Below are 17,527 nucleotides of genomic sequence, written 5' to 3'. Positions count from 1 at the left end.
CAGAGATGAGAAGGTGCTGATGGCAATCAAGAGAACATCCCACAAAAAGTTCGATAACAAACAGAAAATTCTAAAAGATATAGAATAAGAATAAAAATTCTAATAAAATAATAAATAAAAATAAAAAAAAAAGAATATATACAAAAAATAAATAGTAAATATACAAAATATAAAAATATATATATAATACACATAAATAATATATATATTTATAATATAATATATATATAATATATATATAATATATATATATTATATATATATATATAATATATATATAATATATATATATATAATATACATATATATATATATTATAATATATATATTATAATATATATATATATATATTCAGTGATATAAAAGAGAATATGTCCAATAATGTATATATGTCCCTGACTGTCTATATATCTGTTTGTCGGTATCGCATGCCCAGTTTGCTGGCCTTGTGGCCTGACATGTGGCCTGTTGTGGTATTACTCCGATTCGTTTATATTATGGCGCTTAGTGTATATGTCAGGATGGGATTATGGAGGTTCCACGCCACCTCTGTTGGACCATATTGCCTCTGTAGTGCTTCCAGTGCCTGGGCGCCCCTCGGCTCGCGTACCAGGCGGTGATGCAACCTGAACCTGTCAGAACACTCTGTGTAGTCAGGTAGCGGTGCAGAGGGTGTGCATATCCTCTGAATCCCTTCAGAAAAGGTCCTGTAGGAACACCTAAAGTATTCATCAAGCCTTGGGCCATGTTGATGCTAGGTGGTGCCCCTCACCAGAAATGCAGTGAGTGCGCTCTTGCCAACCCTCTCTGGAGCGTATGGATCATGGATGGGTGATGCTGCACCTCTGTAGTCCCCCGCTCTCACTCTTCACTCCTTGGTCTTGAATCTGCGAGGGGGTCTCCTGTTTCCGCCTGGCTCAGTCCACCTCTGCAACCTCCTCACCAGTGAGTGATCGTCGCACTCCTGTCAGCCCCGCCACCAGTGATCAACCTCCTCCCTGCAGGCTGTCGATCAGTCGCTGTTGATGGCTGTGCGTGGGTGGCGTGTGATTATGACCAGAGGAGGTGGCTGAGCTGAGAGGCCTGAGGCTCCTTGAGGTGTACGGAGACGCTGAGGGAGGTGTCATCGCCTTGAGGTGGAAGCGGCCGACGCGGCCTCCTGGTGCGCTGCCCGTGTATCCAGCTGCACATGGTAGCCCTGAGCTTGGTCTGAGCTTCACCTAGACCTGTATGGCACAGCGCTGAGCTGCTGAGAGCTGTGCAGCACATTGTGCAACAAGAGCCTCAACGCTTCCTGGGGGCTTGGAAAGTCCACGTGCATGGCCATTCTCCGTCGTGTGGATCTGTTATCTGGCCGTGATGCCGCCGTGCATGGGTCCAACGTGGCAGGCAACAACATGCAACCACCTTGACATAGGTCTCGAAGCATTTTGGTCTCGACCAACCTCTCTACCGGGGTTCCAGTCATTCAGGGAGGCTACCGGGTCTGTTTTGGGTCAGGCACAATGGTTGACATCTTGAAGCTTGCAGGAACACACAGCTCTGGGACAGGAGAGTTTGAAGAGGGGACGAAGATTCCTGCCAACTGGTCTGCACATGCCTGAGGCGCGCGCCCGATGTGTGGAGGTCGCGCCCGCCGCGCCGGATGTCCCGTGGGCCTCAGGATGTCCGTCAGCCTCTGAGATCGCCGGCTGGCCAGCCATCAGCAGGCCTCTGAGAGGCTGGCTGCTCGGCGTCTCGGGTTCAAGCCGAACATTGCACGCCGAATTTGGGAGAGGGAAAGTAGAGGCTGGTTCTCCCTCTGAGGGAGTTCTCTGTCTGTTCGCCTTCCACTGTCCTCTGTCACTGTTCCTCCCTCTTCACCACCTCTGTACCTTCTCCTGCTCTTTGCCCCTCCACCCTCTCCACCTGAGATCTGGGTTCACGGAGGTCGCTGTCTGGTCGGAGGTTCCCGAGCGACCGAGGTATTAGGCCGAATGTAGGCGTCGTCGCGCGCGAATAGGGGCTATTTCTGGTTGGGCCGAATCCGTCCCGAATTCCAACCTTTTTGAACAACATTATCTATGTATGGAATGCCCTTGGTGAACCCGTTTGCTGCTGTGTTGTTGCTCAACGACATCTTGTTGTTGGTCCGAATGACATCCACAACACCCTAGCCAGCACAGTACGACGATTGTCCTGCCAGCGTTGCACTTCCTCCAGCGCAGCGACTTCCTTCTTCGATTGGTTGCAGCTTTCAGCCTCGCCTTGGAGGCGGGGGAGTAGTTGGATGCGCGGGTCCGATGGAGGAGGGGGGGAGGAGGATCCTTTAGCCATGTATGAAGAAGAGTGAATCCGCTCCCCGCCCCCCCCCTTGTGTTGTTACTGTGGTAGAACTGAAGAGAACTTTCTTCGTTTTCGCTAGTCCCCGCCACCCCAAACAATGCCGGGTGCCTGCGACCCTCCGCCCGCCCTGCTCCTTGATCGCGTTTTGGCGCAGTCATGTCATAGCTTGAGCGGAAGTAGGATGATGCACACTGACTGTGCTGCACAGTAGCCAGAATGGTAGCCAGAATGGAATTAGTGACACAATTAGGTTAGGTCCAACGAACAGAAAACAGATGACTTTGTTTGGTTGCACCAAGATTTATTTATCATGAGACATACCCCATACCCCCTCCACGATCTTTTACGGAGAGAGTCTTTGTTCTGTGGGCGGTGTGGACGGACGCCTTGCCGCTGAGTCGGTAACTCCCCGTAACCTCATGTCTCCGTAAGGCAGATGATGCGATTGTCCTTGTTTTCCCGGTGGAATTGAAAATGACCTGCTAGTAGCTCGTGATAGCTAGCTTATTGTCCAGACTGTAATTTGCCAAAGTAGTGGGGTGGTAGTCATTGGCCTCTCGTCTCAGCCTGACCAGCACGCCAGCTCGCTTCCCCCCCATGCAGCTCGACAGGGTGTGTGACCTTCTGGGTGGTATACGACCGTCTTCTCACACACTCGTATCGCGAGGCCACACATCTGTCACACCTGTTCAGCTCTCAGACGGAGGAGAATAACAAGCCCTTTCTCTCTCTCTCTCCCCAGCGGCCACACCCTTCCCTCTCGGGCCTTTTCTCTTTTTTCTGTTTCACCCGCAAACTGAGATTTGCAGATTCCTATCTGGCTCTTTTTTTATTTTTTATTTTTTGCGGTCACGGTCTGGTTCAAGGGAGATAGCAGAGAGGCTGAGACGGTTTTCCCCATCGCCGACTGACTTCGACGCCGGTCGGAGGCTAATGGAGGCCGGCTAACACGGTTCAGTGGCGAACAAAGCGTTCTCATCCTTAGCGCCGGCCTCCGGTTTCTAGCGAGGATCCGGAGTGAGACTCGACAACCACCGCGTGAGTGATCGGTGTCAACGTCTCCAGTCGGTCTCACGGTTGGATTTCAGTTTTATTACAGGGCGCGTGGTGCAACTCGCCGTACCTCGAAGGAGGCGGGAGAAGTACCCCCCCCCCCCCACACACACACACCTCTCCCATTAGTGTCTCCTCTCTTTGTGTCGAGGGCAGGGTGCGAAGTCTGTTTATGTTTCCTGCCACCGTAACCGGGGTGTTCTGCGAGTCCGTCCTAAACCGCTCAGTCGGGTTCGGCGACGTGGGTTTATTTGCAGAAGTCAGACTGTGACACTTAGCTTGAATTGATTCGTCAAAAGCTGTGAATGCGCGTTGACCCGCGCCGACCTCGGGGCCTCCAGTCCTCCCTGGGCTCAGGTTTCTGTACTTCTCGCTCTCCGATGTGTTCGGAAGGTAAGCAGACTGTCGCTGATTCGGAACTAGTACAAATGCATAAAACATTAAAGCCGCGACATAAAATGTCTACGATGGAATTAGCAACCTGAAAAGTGAAAGGAAAAAACTTCTTTGTGGATGATTTCTTAAAGACCCTGAAATCTCTCATGTGGAATAAGCCCACACTGTTCTAAGGTAGGCAGAACACTGTGTACCTGAGTACCTGAGGGAAACAATTCACCTCTACGTGATCTATCAATGGTCAACATGTGGTTGAAAGTTGATGAGATGTCCAACGTACAGATAATATTTCACATATTGATGAAACGGACTCTGACTTTACAACCACATTTAGTCATGTTAGTCACCAAATGTGCACTTCCTAGCATTTCTACTTTATGTGTTGCACACTTAAAAAAAAAGATGAAGAATATTTTGTTCCCGGGGGTTGGGCCCCATCGCGGGACGCTGTGGCGCTAATGTAATTATCAATAAAAAAATGTATGACCGTTGTATCTGTTTCCAAGGGAACAGGAGGGACCGCTTTGATCCAAGGCCTCGGGGAAACCGTTGAGGTGACTCAGCAAGGAAGCAACTACATCAGGGGGGGGTACACAGTCCTTCTGTTGTTACGGTAACAGGCCGGGGAGGTCTCTAAATGTTAAAAGAAGAAGACCCCCCCCACCACCCCCCTTCATTACGAAATTACACACCATTTGCCCCTCATTTCTATCCAGTTACCCAGGCAACAGTTAGCTGTAATTTGGGTTAATTCATTGGCTCCTGAGCCCTTCCGTTCCCCATTGTGCCCGTGCATAAAAGAGATATAACACAGATGCACTCTCTCTTTGTCACACACACACACATACTAAGTTTTGAATGCGCTTAACGCACATGGTAATCCTCATTTAGTTTGCTTCACGCCGGCGGGAAACGGACCGTGTGTGTGAATACCGCTGACATGTGGAGGAGGAAAGGCTCAATCCGACACCTGTACGTGGCTGTGGGGGCGAGCAAGTGGAGGAATCACTGACCGAGAGCTGCGTTATCGTCAAAAAGAGAGTGTCCAATTTTCGAAACCGTGTACAAAAAGACACGTGTCCTCTCTGAACCTGTCCCGTCCTGAAGGTGGGGGAGGCCTCCTCTTTTGCTCCCTGTTCAGGAACAAAAAGGAATGGAAAATTGTGTGTTTTCCCCATGGGGTAAATATTAAGAGAGCGGAGGTATAAACGTACGGAAGAAAGGCTTTTCTGAGCCGTCCGGGTCTCTGTTGCCCTGCCAGAGGCCCGTGCGTCACTTGATCCATTGTTTAGTGGAGCGAGGTCTCGGTAAGCAAGCGGCTGCCTTCCCATCTCCAGCTGCAGCCTCTCCACTGTTTATGTTTGCAGGGCTCTTCGCCTTGAAGTGAGGCTATACAAGCAAAGCCTCGCCATATGTGAGCACCGGGCCGTCGGGGAAGTCACTGGCCTTTTCTTTTCTCTTTTCGATGCATCTCTCTCTCTCTGAAACTCTTCCCTTTTCTTTTTTTTTATCCTTTCTCTTCCCGTCTCTTTTATCCTCTCCGTCCCTCTTCCATCAGCCCGAGTTGCTCTCCCTTCCGCTGACGTGCCCTGACAGCCTTGCTCTCGTGGAGATGAAGATGAAGGGTCGGAATTATCTTCTTGAGTTTCAAAGACCCTCCCCTCCGCCCCGCGCGGTCGGTATTATTGCTCCTGTGAGAAATAATTACCTTCCGGAAAAAAACTGCGTGCGCTCGGCGGCCCAGTTTGAGAGACAAGGTGGTAATTATGTCACAGAAATATTTTAGCTCGTATATAAATATTAAAATATTTATACTGGTGCGTCATACCGACGAGCATGGCACATTCAGGCGATGGAAAACATCCAGAGAGAGAGAGAGAGAGAAAGCCACTGAGGGAATTATGGAGTCTAAAATGCATAGTGAACGTTTATAGCTGTTTTATAGCCGTCGATAATTCACTCAAATCATTTTAATGGGAATTCAGCATTAGTCTGTATTGAGGCGGAAATGGCTTTCTTGATTCAACAATTACTATGTTTTTTTGTTTTTTTAACCAGCATTAAGATGAACGAGATCCAGTCTTAAAGTAAAAAAAAAAAACCTGGGTCGACATGGAAAATGATTTTTCTGAAGGTTAGTGGTCCTGACCTTGGCTCTTGGGTGGGCTGCGGTGGCTGCGTGCTTATCTTGGATCGTCTCTGGACCCTTCTGTCGACTGAAACAACAAGCAAGCAGCGTCCAGGGATGAAGAGAGGATTCGCACGGCGAGCATCCTCTCTCCTGGTCTCAAGCTCACGCAGAGGATCGTCCATCGGAGCCCTGACCACCCACACGAGGTGCGGTCACACAGCGAAAAACTAAACCTGTGACTTGTCTTTGACCCGTCTCTTAATGAATCGCTCATCTGCCCGGGGCGTCAGACATGTTGAAGCCAGCTTGACTTCATATTTGCGCTAAAATATGATCCCATTGATGGTAAAACCATCATCCCCACGAGTGCAGGAGAGGAGCTCACCCACATTGACGCTCTGAAATGGACGAGAACTATTTTGGCTACCCATAACCTGCTATTATGAGTGTGGTAATATTGACTTGTCAACTCTGAGATAATAATGAGAGCCTCATTTGGTGTTTGGAAGGCTTTTGAAAATGATAAATTGCAGATCACCTCAGGTGAGGAAAGTCCCCTCGCTCTTGAGCAACCACGGTAAACAACTTTTGACACACACACTGAGGCCTTCACCGAGGTGCAACTATGGGAACATCACCGTTAACACACCTCCTGGAAGTTCCCAGTGGTTGAGAGCAGGGCTTTCACGTTTAATTAAAACTGGGAGTTGAACTCCGTTTAAAAAATACTTTTTTGACAGCAAGGCTTTTTATAAACATGGTAAATATAGTATAGCGTTTGCTGTAGTTCTACTGGGTTTAATGTGATATAATTGGTAACAACAGGCATTGCATATGTTTAATGTGTGAGGCCTCATCATTCACCAAAGAGCTGGGACTGTTTGACAGATACGAAAGGACACAGGTTTAGATAATCAATCAGAAATAATCTGACCTGTCGTCTGTTTAAATTAAGTCTACGTGTGTATAGACGTGTGAGTGTGTGTGTGTGTGTGTGTGTGTGTGTGTGTGTGTGTGTGTGTGTGTGTGTGTGTGTGTGTTTGTGTGTTACAGTAACCTGGAGACTTCATGAAACCTTTACATTTGGTTCCCTCTAGTGGCTATATTGTATTTTACTGATCACAGGACTGTGAACACATTACGCCCTTAACCCTCCTGTTACCTTAGGGTCAATTTGACCCCATTCAATGTTTAATGTCGGTGTTCTTTCGGGTCAATTTGACCCCAGGCTGTTTTTCACTGTGTCAAACATTTACGAAATATCAACTTTTTTATATATTTAAAGGGCTATTTAGGTAGTCAACAAACAAACATAAAGTACCTCACACTTAAACTTGGAAAACAATATTAATTCTAATAATTTTCTGGAGGTTTTAATTGCTGGGGTCAAATTGACCCCAAGGGTAAAATATGTCAGTAAATATAAAGGTAACAGGAGGGTTAAACATTGAATGGGGTCAAATTGACCCTAAAGGTAACAGGAGGGTTAAAACCACGTTTTAAATAAATTCATTCATTTTAATGTATCTGTGACAGCTTCCGGGCCGTCACCGGTGGGTTTCCCCCCAAAGCACCAAGGATTTGCCAAGACCATGGTTCGATTCAGGAACATGATTTATTTCTATCAGGACGCAGACCGCACGACGGCGCCTCTGCTCACTCTCCACTCTCGACTGCTCTTTTTATGAGAGCAGCGTCAACTGAGCAGCTGGCTGATTACCAATCAGCCAGCAGCCTAGGCTTAATTGTAGACTCCACCCCCACAGCTGCCACAGTATTTCATAAACCTTGTTTTTAGAATATATCATAGAGTAATTATGAAGGCTTTAGGATTAAGTGTGGCATGTGGTGACAAACACATTGCTTATAGTCACAGTTTTAAAAAACAAAAAGACAAGTAGAAGAGAGTTTTCTTTATTGTAAATTTGCTTATTTGTAATCTGCGTTCCCATATTATTTCAGAACCACTCTGGTAATATGTTGGTATTTCCACGGATTCACAGATGCAATGCAAGTTATTACTGCAGATAGCGATTAAAAAAACGAACTCAAGACAGTCTGGTAACTGTGTATCCACTTTGAAAAATACTTTATTTGGTTGTGTAAACCTACAGACACTACTCAAATAAATGTATTAGTTATATATAATTTAAAGCAAACAACATGCAAACCGACACAATTTCATTTAAACTGTAACTTTATTGATCATAAACCTCATAATGTTGAAAGATGATCCACTATATTTGTTCTGATCTGTCAGAGACCAAGATTATGTTCCCGACCTTTAAAGATGCGAAACGCTGAGGTTTACATCTATTATTGAGGGAATTGCCTTCAACTTTAAGAGGTTTATTATTTAATTTCTTGATTGCAATTGTAATTCTTATCTCATATTGTTGCTGTAAAATTGCTGTGCTGTTCTCAGAAAGCATCATCGTTTGTCTCGGCCTTCCTGGAACTGACAGGCTAGGCGTCGATCATCGTGACTCTGGGTCACTCGGACCTCCGCGCTCTCGGTTGCTCAAAAAACGTTTCCTTTCCCCCGCACTATCTCTCATGGGGAGGATCGTTCATCACAGCTGTCGAAACAGCCCGGTCACCCCATGATTAGTGACTCTTGTAGGTCAGACGTCTCGGTAGCACATACTAATTCACGTGTGTGTGTGTGTGTGTGTGTGTGTGTGTGCGTGCGTGTGCGTGTCGGCCTCTGCACAGATGTTTGTGCACATTTTTCAACACTGCACATCACCCTGTAAGCAGCGATCAAACCCCATGTCTCCGGTGTATTCTCAATTCTCAGGAACCAGGTAGCAGCTCATCAGTCCTCTTCTGCCCCGCCACATCAGAATGGTGACTGTTGTCTGGTGGTTTACTCATCTGATCCAATGCCCCCAGAGGGGAAGGGAGGAGGCTAATGATAGTTACAGGTGTGTGTGTGTGTGTGTGTGTGTGTGTCTTACAGCGCTGTGCGGGTAAATACAACAGGTCAGTTCCTTTTAGTTTTGCTGAAAAGGGCCACACTCATTATTACCTTCGCATTGAAAATGCAGAAGGTTATGTTTTGATCGCCGTGTATTCATTTATTTATTTATTTGTATGCGTGTTATTCGCAGAATATAGAAGATTTTGGGATCGATCGGGTCAAAGGTCAAGGTCAAAGGTCATTAACAGGTCAAAATCGTCTTGAATCGCATGAAATTTGGTGGGATGATTGGTTATTATCCGGGGACCATTTGATTAGATTTTGGGATCAATCGGGTCAAAGGTCAAGGTCATGGAAAGGTCAAAATCTTCTTTTTACCATAGCACGATACATTTTTGTCCAATTGGCATGCAACTAATGCCAAAATGTTCATAATTCAATGCCCAATCTTGTGATATGCGAAGGTATGCGCTCTACCGAGTGCCCGTTCTAGTTACTTAATATTCTTCTCCAAGATGTCTGAATATGAGGAACTGTGTATAAACAGCCCTGTCATAAAGAGCATTGTGCTCCTCTTGCTGAGGTCTTAAAGGTGGTATTGCACTGGACTACATAAGAGTGAGAGGTCTTTCCAATGGGTTTGTCCTCCCTTTTAAAACAAATGATGGGGGGGGGGTAATAAACACCTCTATTGAAGAGGAACATTATTGGCATCCTGGTCCCTGAGTGTGTGTAAACAAATAGTACGAGAGGATAATACCTGATCATACCAATAATACTTCTACACCACATTAAATGAGAAATAGAAAATGCATGCTTGTCAACTCCAGTTTTATAATTATATCATTTTGATTTTATAGTGTGGCACATTTTGGATTCCTGGTTATCTATTTCGACGTCATATCTTCTTGAAGCTGTCTTGGAGGACGCATAGCATCGACTCTGCATAGAGAATCTTGAGAGGAATAGACCGCAGCAACCAGCCCTGTGTACACACACACACACACACACACATATTATCAGAGGGACAAATCAGTCTCTGTCCACATGACTTGCCGTTTCTTTTGGCACTATCAGATGGTCTCACCAGAACTATGTGACAGACGCTGCCGTATGTTTTGTCTCCGGCTCTGATGTACCGCAGGGAGCTTTTTACAAAGTCCTCCGGTGACAGAGTCACTATGTTGGTTTTTTGGAAATTTGCCATTCGAGTAGAGACCCCGAATGGAGCCACGGCCTGAGAGTAAAGAGAACAAGTTGTGACACAAATGGACTTCTTTGATTTCCAGTGATGACCTTTGATCAACGTACCTGTATGATAATCCCTTTATCTTTGTATTCAGCATGGAGACCTTGAGAAAATCTTTCCACAAACACCTGAAGGATAGAGGGGCATGAGTGACCCTGCAGTGTGACTCAGGACAAGTCGAGGTGTGCTGATGCTGAACGTGCCTTCGATGCAGCATACAGGGTGTACAGGGGGAATGGAATAGAGGCCACGCCTGACGAAATGTTCACGATCACCCCTTTCCCCCTGTGGGCAGACACTCTTACATTTGTGGCCGGAAAGTCGACGATAATCAGCACGTTAGAATTTGATCTTATTACACATTACATGAAGAAAACACGGAAACCTGTTCTCCATGCCTGGGAGGATTATTCGGCACATCTGGAGAGAAACGAAAAAAGAGAATATAACATCAGATTTGAGGGTTGACGGAGTTCATTTGTGTGGGAAGAAAACAAAGAATCCCCCTCACTGTCCATCGCTTGTATTCACTTCATTTTGTTAACGTTCATTGAGGCAAAGACGAGGCGAAATATCATCTATTCGATGTTGTTGGCTTGATAAAGGTCTGAGGACTGATATGTTGGGAATAAAGTGGTTCTAATTCCTCCAGAAAATAACTGTGTGCATTTGTAACACATATATATAGATTTATTTTATTCCAGACTCATGAGTCTATAAAGCAACAAACACAAATACAACAACAATATATAAAATACAATACAATCATTGCAGTTAAAAAGTCACTCGTGGTTAAAAAAACATACAAACACTCATTCCAATGTTTTCAGAAACAAGACAAAATACCTCATATCACGCTTTGTTGGCTCAGTAAAGGCTTTTATAATGACATTTTCATTTAATCGACATTTTAATTTATTTATAAAATTCCTCAACATAGACTTCACTTGTTGCAAAAACAGAGTAACTGTAAATACACACTCTTACCTGGGCCATAGTTTTCACATTGCAGTTTATCACCTTTGTAATTGTCTGAAAGCATAAATACACACGGGAAAGATGTCAGTGTTTATAGTTAAGGGGAAGTAAATGTTAAGCGATGGATATATACTGTAGTTAAGATTGAAAGAAAAGTGGCTCCTTGATTCGGAAGTTAGGGGAACATTTGTCAAAGTCATTTGTCAGTAATACAAAAGGAAGCAGGTACTTTCTAATTACCTTCGCATTGAAAATGCGGAAGGTTATGTTTTGATCGCCGTGTATTTGTATGCGTGCGTGCGTGTTATTCGCATAAGTCGAAAAGTATTAAACCGAATCACATGAAATTCGGTGAGATGATTGGTTATTATCCGGGGACCATTTGATTAGATTTTGGGATCAATCGGGTCAAAGGTCAAGGTCAAGGTCATGAAAAGGTCAAAATCTTCATTTTACCATAGCACGGTCAATTTGTATCCAATTGGCATGCAACATCTTCTTTGAATCGCATGCAATTTGGTGGGATGATTGGTTATTATCCGGGGACCATTTGATTCGATTTTGGGATCGATTGGGTCAAGGTCACGGTCATGAAAAGGTCAAAATCTTCTTTTTACCATAGCGCAGTCAATTTCTATCCAATTGGCATGCAACTAATGCCAAAATGTTCATAATTCAATGCCCAATCTTGTGATATGCGAAGGTATGCGCTCTGCCGAGTGCCCGTTCTAGTTATTTTATAATGTTATATGAGGAATGAGATGGACTCAACCCATTTGTTGCACAAGGATACACACAGTGCATGCTGGTGAGTAACACTCAATGCGAGTATAACATTTGTTTGTTCACAATAAAACTCCACAGGGCCTAAGATACTGACACACCGCTGACCTGGTCCAGCTCTGCACACTCCAGGAATTTGCAGGGGTTGAAGCTGGGCAGCATTCCAACATTGTTGACTGGGGTGAGGGGCAAGAAAAAGAGAAGAGAAGAAGATTGTGTTTCAGGGAAAGAAGAATGTGTTTCAATGATTAGATGGAATCATGGAAACTAAAAACAGTCCAACCTAAAACCCCAATGTTAAGGCCCCGAAGCTGAACCTCAACCTCACTGAAGACGTCCTTCATCAGGTCTGTTACGATCACTTTGACCCTCCGTCCTGTGGTAGCACCTATACGAATACAAATGTAGGATCGGCAATATATTATTTATTTTATGATAGATGACCAACAGCATATTATTTGTGGCTGTAATTCAAGTTTTAAAAGCAGACACAATAACAAAAGCAGGTGTTCACCTATTTCCTCGGCCACCTGGTCCAGCGTTACTTTGGTTCTGCTCATGATGACCACGTTCATGCCTTGCTCCGCCAGCTGAGGGGAGCAGTAGTGCAGTGGTACACATTTCCATAAAGAATAAGCAGATGTGCATCAAATAAAAAGAACTATTTTCACCTGCACGATGAGCAGGGAAGGAAATACATCTTCTAATCCTTGTGCAGAAATGTAAACACAAGCATTGCTATGAAAAACAGAATCTTACCGCGAATGCATATGCTCTTCCTATTCCCTCTGAAGCGCCAGTCACCACTGAAACAGGGATGCAGGGATTATTGTTAACCCTCCTGTTACCTTCAAATGTACTAACATATTTTACCTGTGGGGTCAATTGGACCCCAGCAATTAAAACCTCCAGAAAAGTATTAGAATTTATATTGTTTCCCAAGTTTGAGTGTCACTTTATGTTTGTTTGTTGACTATCTAAATAGCCCTTAAAATAAATAAAACAGTTGATATTTCTTATGTTTCACACAGTGAAAAACAGCCTGGGGTCAAATTTACAAATTTCTAAGTTGTGTTCAGGACATTGAAAACATATCATCATGTGAATTTTAGGTTTTTCCAATTGTCCCCAATAAATTAGGAAAAGCCATGAAATATGGGGTCAAATTGACCCCAAGTAACAGGAGGGTTAAAAAAGAGAGAATTGAAGTGGTTATCAGATTCTCCTGCAGTTTCCCTTCTGACCACCGGAGGCGCTGGGAATCCGAGCTGCACTCCACCAACTCTCTCCCTCTGCTGTCACACAAATCCCAGGGTGTGTGTTTGCGTTTGTATTTGTTGACACAAAGAGTGTCAACGTCTCTCTTTTAACAGACTGTGCCAATACAGCATGTTCCACAGTTCTGATAAAGAACAAACAGGACATGCGTGTTTCTGAGTTTCCGCTACGCTCACCCTTCCTTGTGACCTGTTTACAGATAACAGGCTCTTTTCCTCACTCATTTGCAGACATTAGGTAATGGGCATTCAAACAAAGCCTTTTGAAGCCTGGAATCTTTTTAAGAACTTATGCCAAGACGACTTTGGATAGGATGCGATCCGTTGCTTAAAGCTGTTGTCATCAAGTCAAATGAGTGATTTGAGACGCTGTATTAAATACTCTCATGAAAGCAGCACATTTATCCTCTTTTCATTGACATATTTTGGAGTCGGATTAATAAACTGAATGCTGCTTACAAATGTGTGTGGAGTCCTTTGTTTCTTACACATTGAGAACATAGTCAAATGACAACGCTCTGTTATTATTATTAGAATTCTAATTATTATTATGCAATCTGTCCAGTGCATGCATCCGTGAGTGAGTAAGTGTGCACCTTGTGTCTGTCCCTGGATAATCTGGTTTATGTTTTGGGTGCCCAGTTAAAACTGCTGGCTCAAGGACCTCTCGTGATTGCTGTAACTCCTCAAGACACCTTTGTATCCTCCCATTGACTGCCTCTATCCTCACTATGCTTAACCACCACCCCCTCTTGGTTTCGTCGAGAACGTGTGTCCCGCACGACTGCTTCCGACCGATTGCCTGCAGACATCGCCGCATACTTTATGTCTGTTTTATGACACCTTACAGGCCATTGGTGTCTAGATTGGGCTATAGTCAGTCAATCACACAGTACAGCGGTGGTCGTTACCTTCAACGGCCCGTGGAGGCATTTCTTCCAAGAGTAAAGGAGACAGATACAACCACTCAATTATTTTCTATAGGAAAATGTATTTAATATAACTTTGTCTTATCTCATATAAAATACACATACTGTAATTACCTTCGCATTGAAAATGCGGAAGGTTATGTTTTGATCGCCGTGTATTTATTTATTTATTTATGTATTTATTTATTTATTTGTATGCGTGTTATTCGCAAAACGCAAAAAGTATTGAACCGAATCACATGACATTTGGTGGGATGATTGGTTATTATCCGGGGACCAGTTGATTAGATTTTGGGATCGATCGGGTCAAAGGTCAAGGTCAAAGGTCATGAACAGGTCAAAATCTTCTTGAATCGCATGAAATTTGGTGGGATGATTGGTTATTATCCGGGGACCATTTGATTAGATTTTGGGATCAATTGGGTCAAAGGTCAAGGTCAAGGTCATGGAAAGGTCAACATCTTTTTTTTTTTACCATAGCACGATACATTTGTGTCCAATTGGCATGCAACTAATGCCAAAATGTTCATAATTCAATGCCCAATCTTGTGATATGTGAAGGTATGCGCTCTACCGAGTGCCCGTTCTATTTTCATTTTATTTTGATGATTCTGTTTTGTTTATGTCACAGAATTTGTTTTTATTTTGGCACTAATTTGAGAAGTTTCCTTCTCAACACACTTTTTTGTCCTTTTTGTTCCACCACAGTCAGCATTATGTCATGAGAGGGCTTGGATTCTACTCTGAGGGCAGCAAAGGACTCAGAGGCGGGATGAGGCGGGAGTTCCCTGTTGTGGAAGAACACTATTATCCTTCTAGATAACGTCACTCAAGCAGCAACTGTGTCTCCAGGAGATAAAAGAGGGCAGTTCAAGTTAAACCCTCAAGCTCAATTAATTAACCTTCACAAGACAAGAGCAAATACATAGATCCATAAATCAAGATGTCCGGCCTTTCTCTATACAAGTATTGATTGACTGTTTTCACAACAGAGTGAAAAACAACATCCATATGGAAAACATGAATGTCATGTAAATGTCATCCTCAGTTGACCCCAAACATATTAGGACACGTGGAATTGAAAAGATTCAAATGTCGTTTCAGATTGTCTGGGCAGGGTTGACACAGCCTGGGACACACTGTTCTCACGGCTGTTTGCTCTGTGCTGGAATGAAAGTGGACTTTAGAAAGAAAGGGATTATGTTTTTTGTTGCGCACTATGGGAGCCTGAATAACCTCTTCGGGGGATGCCAAAGGACAGGAATTTGTCGGTGTAATCAAAATGCACTGACCCTCAAGTTAATAGGATGGTCACATGGTTGATTCCCTGCACCAGCTGGAGGAAATAGCGACGCTTTCACTATCACCCTTAATCACGTGTTACTGTTATTGTTGTTTTTATTTTGTACATACATGTTGCTATTCTGTTGTCTTCAATGTCTTTTTAATATTTTTCCTGCTATCTGTAAATAACATGTCTGTACGACAAGAGCGTATTTAATATTGGAGTCAAATTCCATGTATGTGCACACATACAGTACATGCATGGCCAATAGAGCGGACTCTGATTCTGATTCTGATTCTGACTGAGTCTGATTCTAATTCTGATTCTGATTCTGACTGAGTCTGATTCTAATTCTGATTCTAATTCTGACTCTGACTCTGACTCTGATCCCCTCTGATAATGAGGAAGGTAGGGCAGTTCATACTGCTGTTAGTATTGTGCTCTGTGCTTGTTTTCTCTCTTCTTGACACCAGCGACACAAGTTTGCCTCCCTTGTCATACAATTACTATTTAATTATAAACCTGTTGGCAGTGTGTATTTACATGCAGGTAAAACTCAAAATATACACCCTTTTATTGAAGAAAATAGCTCATTTGAGCAGCAATATTTTCTGGAGGTGAATAACGTTGGTGAGATCTCTTTTTAGCAACCAGCTGTAAGAAGCTGCTCCACAGGTATGAACACATGGTTTCCAAAGAATAGTCAGAACTTGCCACTTTCAGTTCAAACGTGGAGGGTGGATCTTGTCTGACCTGAACTGTCTGAACAAGTCTAGAACTATTTTTTTATTTTGCAACCACATTTCTTGTTGCAAGCACAGGCACATTCTCATAGTGAACTTTTCTGTATAGTAATACACTTATTCACTAGTATACACAAATGTAATGCCTTATCACGCACCGTATTATAGCTGTTATGACTTATGACTAGATTATGACTGTAACTGACTAGAATCTAAATCGCCCTGATGCTATTTATCTAATTAATTATCCACAATATGCCCTATATTGTTGGTCTGACATAACATATACATTACAGTGCATGTGCACACACACACACACACACACACACACACACACACACACACACACACACACACACACACACACACACACACACACACACACACACACACACACACACACACACACACACACACACACACACACAGCTCACCTGCCCACTCTCCCATAGAGGTGAAAAAAGACTTTGACAGTGGAAACCACATTTTTGGAAAAAGCATCCTACTGAAAAGCAGCAGTCTCACTCCGTAGCAGACAATGACTGCGGTACCAAGAGCGATTAAAAATAATTCCAGTAAATCCATGCTGCAAACTAACAACAAAACCTGGCTTTGAGCCCCTCTGTGTTTTTGTCTGCTCTGTCAGAGCCTTTTCGGTTCAGTGATTCAGTGAAATTCAAGCAGGACAGAAAGAGAAAAGAGAAAAACCCTGTGACAGGACACTCCCATTTATAAGAAGAGTCTCACTCGACCTCTTAGCTACAGGCTACATAGTATATATATTACCTTCTCTTCAAAAACGGATGGGAAATTATGAATTGAGAGTGATACAAATGATACTTTATTTAAAGCCTTTTAAATTAAAGGTCTTATTTTGGGTTAGTTGACTATCTTCTTCAAAAGCAAACAACAAGTCGTCTCTATCAGTGTCAGTAGAGAGATTAATGTGTAACAAGGTGTTTGGATATAAGAGCATGTGTGGTGTGACTTGAGAGAGAGCCAAAGTAAACGTGTGGTTGGTAAAAAAAAAACAGCGCTTCTAGCTCTTCTTTCCAGAGTTAGTCAAGTTATACAAGATGAGCTACCTTGCAGAACCGGTTTAGCTGCGGTAACAAGAGATGTTTGACTGATAGGGGCTATAAATACACCTCAAGTTGCTGTGTGTCTCCTGGACTGATTCTTCCTGCGTTTACTTGTTAGGTGTTACATTTTCCGAATAAACCCAAAACATTCCAGTCTGGTCATTTTGATTTTCTAGAGATTTTTACATATCTCGAATAGGATTACATGCTGTCATAATATATGTCGAACAAAAAAGGCAAAACACCCATTGGTTCTGAGAATCTTCTGCTTTTCTGTGTTTTGGACTGTCTTCAAATTGCACATAACGCAGCTGAGAAGTACAGTATCATCATAAACCAATAGGTGTCACGTCTTTCCACAATAACTTTAATG

The 17,527-nt window shown here is 43.6% G+C and overlaps 1 protein-coding gene across 1 annotated transcript; it reads right to left on the bottom strand.

Annotated features, from left to right (window-relative positions):
- Positions 1–9,640: 9,640 nt before the first annotated feature.
- On the bottom strand, positions 9,641–16,753 carry hsd17b3 (hydroxysteroid (17-beta) dehydrogenase 3). The gene is made up of 11 exons (XM_056418593.1): positions 16,507–16,753; positions 12,598–12,644; positions 12,353–12,428; positions 12,122–12,226; positions 11,947–12,014; positions 11,065–11,109; positions 10,463–10,497; positions 10,281–10,362; positions 10,140–10,205; positions 9,916–10,065; positions 9,641–9,813 (listed from the first exon to the last, which is right to left on the bottom strand). The coding sequence occupies exons 1-11, from the start codon at positions 16,655–16,657 to the stop codon at positions 9,727–9,729; spliced, it is 912 nt and encodes a 303-aa protein (XP_056274568.1). The 5' UTR covers positions 16,658–16,753; the 3' UTR covers positions 9,641–9,726.
- Between the last annotated feature and the right edge of the window lie 774 nt (positions 16,754–17,527).

The sequence above is a fragment of the Pseudoliparis swirei genome, chromosome 7 (assembly GCF_029220125.1).
Source record: "Pseudoliparis swirei isolate HS2019 ecotype Mariana Trench chromosome 7, NWPU_hadal_v1, whole genome shotgun sequence".
Lineage (NCBI taxonomy): Eukaryota > Metazoa > Chordata > Actinopteri > Perciformes > Liparidae > Pseudoliparis > Pseudoliparis swirei.
Note: the sequence above shows the minus strand (reverse complement) of the source record. Positions and strands in the feature narration are given on the sequence as shown.

Bases quoted from the DNA above. Each gene is read 5' to 3' on its own strand.
- hsd17b3 (XM_056418593.1), bottom strand. From the start codon at position 16,657: ATGGATTTACTGGAATTATTTTTAATCGCTCTTGGTACCGCAGTCATT. The intron at 10,206-10,280 runs GCACGTTCAGCA...TCTATCCTTCAG, and splicing joins CCCTGTATGCTGCATCGAAG to GTGTTTGTGGAAAGATTTTC. The intron at 9,814-9,915 runs GTGAGACCATCT...GTGTGTACACAG, and splicing joins GCGTCTGTCACATAGTTCTG to GGCTGGTTGCTGCGGTCTAT.